This window comes from Gavia stellata, chromosome 33 (assembly GCF_030936135.1).
Source record: "Gavia stellata isolate bGavSte3 chromosome 33, bGavSte3.hap2, whole genome shotgun sequence".
Classification (NCBI taxonomy): Eukaryota; Metazoa; Chordata; class Aves; order Gaviiformes; family Gaviidae; genus Gavia; species Gavia stellata.
In genome coordinates this window covers 2,900,608-2,905,164 of record NC_082626.1, presented here as the reverse complement: position 1 = coordinate 2,905,164, position 4,557 = coordinate 2,900,608, and the positions used below count along the sequence as shown (strand labels likewise).

The 4,557-nt window shown below is 74.7% G+C and overlaps 1 protein-coding gene across 1 annotated transcript; it reads left to right on the top strand.

Moving 5' to 3' along the window:
* The first annotated feature begins 909 nt into the window (after positions 1 to 909).
* On the top strand, positions 910 to 3,755 carry PBXIP1 (PBX homeobox interacting protein 1). Its single transcript, XM_059832106.1, is given in 11 exon segments — positions 910 to 1,092; positions 1,206 to 1,469; positions 1,548 to 1,686; positions 1,779 to 1,994; positions 2,063 to 2,086; positions 2,184 to 2,257; positions 2,353 to 2,478; positions 2,585 to 2,686; positions 2,688 to 2,777; positions 2,780 to 3,600; positions 3,698 to 3,755. Coding segments are annotated over 11 exon segments (1,974 nt in total). The 5' UTR covers positions 910 to 1,032.
* The last annotated feature ends 802 nt before the right edge of the window (positions 3,756 to 4,557 follow it).

Below are 4,557 nucleotides of genomic sequence, written 5' to 3'. Positions count from 1 at the left end.
GCCCCGGTGTCCCCATCCCGGGCCCCGCGTCCCCATCCCTCGCCCCGGTGTCCCCATCCCGGGCCCCGGTGTCCCCATCCCGGGCCCCGCGTCCCCGTCCCGGGCCCCGGTGTCCCCATCCCGGGCCCCGCGTCCCCATCCCGGGCCCTGCGTCCCCATCCCTCGCCCCGGTGTCCCCATCCCGGCCCCGCGTCCCCATCCCGGGCCCCGGTGTCCCCATCCCGGGCCCCGCGTCCCCATCCCTCGCCCCGGTGTCCCCATCCCGGGCCCCGGTGTCCCCATCCCGGGCCCCGCGTCCCCGTCCCGGGCCCCGGTGTCCCCATCCCGGGCCCCGCGTCCCCATCCCGGGCCCTGCGTCCCCATCCCTCGCCCCGGTGTCCCCATCCCGGCCCCGCGTCCCCATCCCGGGCCCCGGTGTCCCCATCCCGGGCCCCGCGTCCCCATCCCTCGCCCCGGTGTCCCCATCCCGGGCCCCGGTGTCCCCATCCCGGGCCCCGCGTCCCCGTCCCGGGCCCCGGTGTCCCCATCCCGGGCCCCGCGTCCCCATCCCGGGCCCTGCGTCCCCATCCCTCGCCCCGGTGTCCCCATCCCGGCCCCGCGTCCCCATCCCGGGCCCCGCGTCCCCATCCCGGGCCCCGGTGTCCCCATCCCGGCCCCGCGTCCCCATCCCGGCCCCGCGTCCCCATCCCGGGCCCCGGGTGTCCCCATCCCGGGCCCCGCGTCCCCCGTCCACCTGCCGGGCGGCGTCACGCGGCTAAAAATACCCCGCGGCGGCAGCTGGTGGCGGGGGGGGTGGGGGACGGGACACGGGGGGACGGACGGACACGGGGGGGGGAAGTGTCCGGTCTTCCCGGGGCGGCCGGTGCTTCGGTGGGGGCAGCTCCCCGCAGCAGCCGCGGGCAGGGTTTGGGGGACCGGTCATCGCGGGGATCGCGGCTTTCCCGGTCAAACCCCGGTGGTACCGGGAGCTGGGTCGTGTCCGTCCGTCTGTCTGTCTGTCTGTCTCCTTGCAGGTGGCTCTGGGCCGTCCCCATGGCGGAGAATTCGGACTCCCGCGACTCGGACAGCGGCTGGGTGTTGGCGGGCAGCGAGGTGAGGACCGGGTGGGCCTCGGGGTGCCCCCCACCCACCCCCCCGGAGCTGCGGGCAGAGGGGGGCAGACAGGGGCTGGGCCGAAGGTGCCACCCGGCCCCCCCTTCTCCCAGGGTCTGCCCGTCGCCACGCTGGGTGCGGAGCGGGATTCGGCCTCCCGTGGGGCTGAGGATGAGGAGCCGGAGGAGGAGGAGGAGGAGGAAGGCACCCAGGACACCGTCACAGGCAGGCGGCAGCCGTGGGGACGGGGCAGACCCAGTGTCCCCCCCCGTGCCGTCGGCTCACTGCCGCTCGCTGCCTCTCCCCAGCCACGGCCGCCGCCGGCACAGCCGCCACCACCGGGCCAGACCCAGCACCCCGAGGGCAGCGGGACGGGGGTAAGCCCGGGAGCCGGGGGGGCTGGGTCCCGCTCGCCCCGTGGGGACGTGTGACACCCCAGCGTCCCTCATCCGCAGGACCCAGAGGAGCGTTGGGACCCCGGGGCCGCGCCCGCTCCGGATGGCTCCACGGAGCCCGGCGTGCCGGACGGTGATGAGCAGGAGGAGCCCGATGTCGAGGCTGAGCCGGGACCCTGCCCTGACACCCCCAAAGCAGGTCAGGCCCTCGCAGGGGACCGGCCCGGGGGGTCCGTGCTGGCAGTGCCGGGGTGCGGACCCTCCCTGGATGTCCCCCCTGTCCCTCCCCAGGGCCACCAACGGAGGAAGGGAGCTGCACCAGCAGCGACGACGACGTGGAGGGGCTGCGGCGACGGCAGGGCCATGAGCCCCAGCCTGGGCCCCCCCATCCTGCGCCTGCCCCGCACCGGGGGACACCGGACACCGGTGACGAGGACGGGCTCAGCATGAGCAAGTACCTGCTGGGCGCCTTGGCGCTGGTGGCCGTGGGGCTGCTGATCGTCTCCGGTGAGTGGGGGTCCCAGGGGCAGGGTGGGGGTCCTGGCGTCCCCCTCATTGTCCCTTCCTCTCCCCAGGTGGCATCTACGATCCGGCGGACGGTGAGTACAGGGGACTGTCCTGCCCGGGGAGGGTGTGACCCCGCGGCAGCCTGGACCTACGGCCGCGGTCGGACGTCCCCGTCCGGTTCCTCCCCAGACCCCGTGGAGAGCGTGCTGAGCCGGGACGTGGCGGCCGGGGAGCAGGAGTCACCGTTGCCCGCCGACGGCAATGTAAGGAGGGGGGTCCGCGCCGGGGCTCAGCACCTCTGAGCTGGCCGAGGGGAGGCGGCAGCACCCCCAGGGCACCCATCCTTCCCCTCTCCCAGGACTCGCAGCAGAAGCCCCCCCCGTCGGACGCCGGGGACCCCCAAAGCGTGCAGTCCGTGAGCCTCCTCCTGGACAAGCTGGCCAAGGAGAACCAGGAGATCCGGCTCATGCAGGCGGAGCTGCAGGTGGGTGAGCGCGGCTGTGCCGGGGGAAGCCGGCTGCCAGCGTCCCGGCGCTGCTCTCCCCCTCCCGCCTCGCTCACGGCCCCCCGCTCCCCCCACCCTGCCCCAGGCCCACAAGGAAGAGCTGCACGCCCTGCTGCAGAAGAGCGAGGGTGAGGCGGCGGCGGCGGCCGGGGCGCAGCAGCAGAGCCTGGCCGCGGAGAACGCGCGGGCTGCGCGCGGCGCTGGAGCAGGAGGCCGCCGCGCTCCGCGACGCCCGGGCCGAGGTGCAGCGCCTGCGGGCTGCGGGGGGCACCGGGCAGTCCCGGGGCTGGGGAGCCAGCGGCAGAGCAGCCCCCCCGGCACGGGTGCCCCAACCCGCGGGGATGACGCGGCGCGGCGGGACGGTGCCCGGCGGCACGGCTGGTTGGCTTCGGTGCGGCAGGAGCTGGTGGGTGCCCTGGAGAGGGCGCGGGGCCCTGGGGGTCTCGAGGGGCTCGTGGAGGAGCTGAGCGCCCTGGAGCAGCACCTGGGCCGGGAGCTGGAGGCGGCGGGGACCGAGCCCTTCCCCGGGCCCTGGAAGAAGGCGTTCAAGGCGGAGAAGAAGGAGAGCAGGCGGCACAAGCGGCACGGTGCCGGTGGGGGCCCCCCACGAGCGGGAGAGGAGGGAGCAGGGCAAACCCCACAGGCACGGCAAGGACCCCCGGCTCCCCGGGAGCACAAGCCGGGCAAAGCCTGGGGGAAATCATCTCACGCCCCACCCCAGCGCGGCCCCCACGAGCTGCGCCCGCTCAACCGGTACCGGGCACCCCAGGGCTGCTCGGGGGTGGCCGATTGCGCCCGCAAGGAGGGCCGGGAGGTGCTGGGTGCCGCGCTGGAGCCGGTGCAGAAGGCACAGTTCCTGCGGCTGCTGGAGGGCTTCATGGGGCGGCTGGGCTGGGGGGGCCACTTCGGGGGGCTGGCGGCGCGGCTGGACGGCGCTTTCGGGGCCGACGGCACCTTCGCCCACGACCGCCTGCGCTTCGTCGACTTCGTGGATGACGTGGAGGAGCTGCTGGAGGAGGTGGCGCGGCGGGAGAGGGGCGACGAGGAGGCGGCCGACGGCTTCGAGGAGTACGTGCTGCGGCACTACGCCGGAGACGGCGGGTGAGCCGGGGCAGGCGGTGTCGGGGGGTCCCGGGGATCGGGGGGTGGGGTGGTGTCGAGCCCCGGACCCCCCATCACGGCCCCGCTTCTCTTGCAGCGCCGCCGGGAAGGAGCGGGGCCGGAGAGCTGCGCGGCAGCATGGCACGGGGGGGTAGAGTTGGGGGGCAATGCCATGGTGTGCCGGGGCGGCTGCCCCACCACAAGCCTTCATCCAGCGACCCCCCGGGCAGGGGGGGCCCCACGGGCCGTTTTTGGGGGGCTGGGGGCTGCTGTCGCACCCCACAAGGTGGGGGGGTCCCCAACCAGATGCACTGTGTGACACCGCACTGCCACCACGCAATAAAGTCACCGCTGGGCAGAGCTGTGCCGGTGTGGGGATAAAGGGGGTGCTGGGGGGGGAAAGGGGGTGCTGTGGGGAAGAGGGGTGCAGGTGGAAAGAGGGGGTGCTGGGAGTGACAGGGGGTGCTGGGGAGAAGAGGGGGTGCAGGTGGAAAGAGGGGGTGCTGGGAGGGACGGGGTGCTGTGGGGGAGAGGGGGTGCAGGTGGAAAGAGGGGGTGCAGAGGGGAATGGAGTGCAGGTGGAAAGGGGGTGCAGAGCGGGAATGGGATGTTGGGGGGAAAGGGGGGGTGCTGGGGGAAGAGGGGGTGCAGGTGGAAAGGGGGGGTGCTGGGGGGAACAGGGGGTGCTGGGGGGAATGGGGTGCAGGTGGAAAGGGGGTGCAGAGCAGGAATGGGATGTTGGGGGAAAGAGGGGGTGCTGGGGGGGAAGAGGGGGGTGCTGGGGGAAAGAGGGGGTGCAGGGGGAAAGGGGGGTGCTGGGGGGAACAGGGGGTGCTGGGGGGGAATGGAGTGCAGGTGGAAAGGGGGTGCAGAGCGGGAATGGGATGTTGGGGGAAAGGGGGGGTTCTGGGGGGGAAGAGGGGGTGCAGGTGGAAAGGGGGGGTTCTGGGGGGAAAG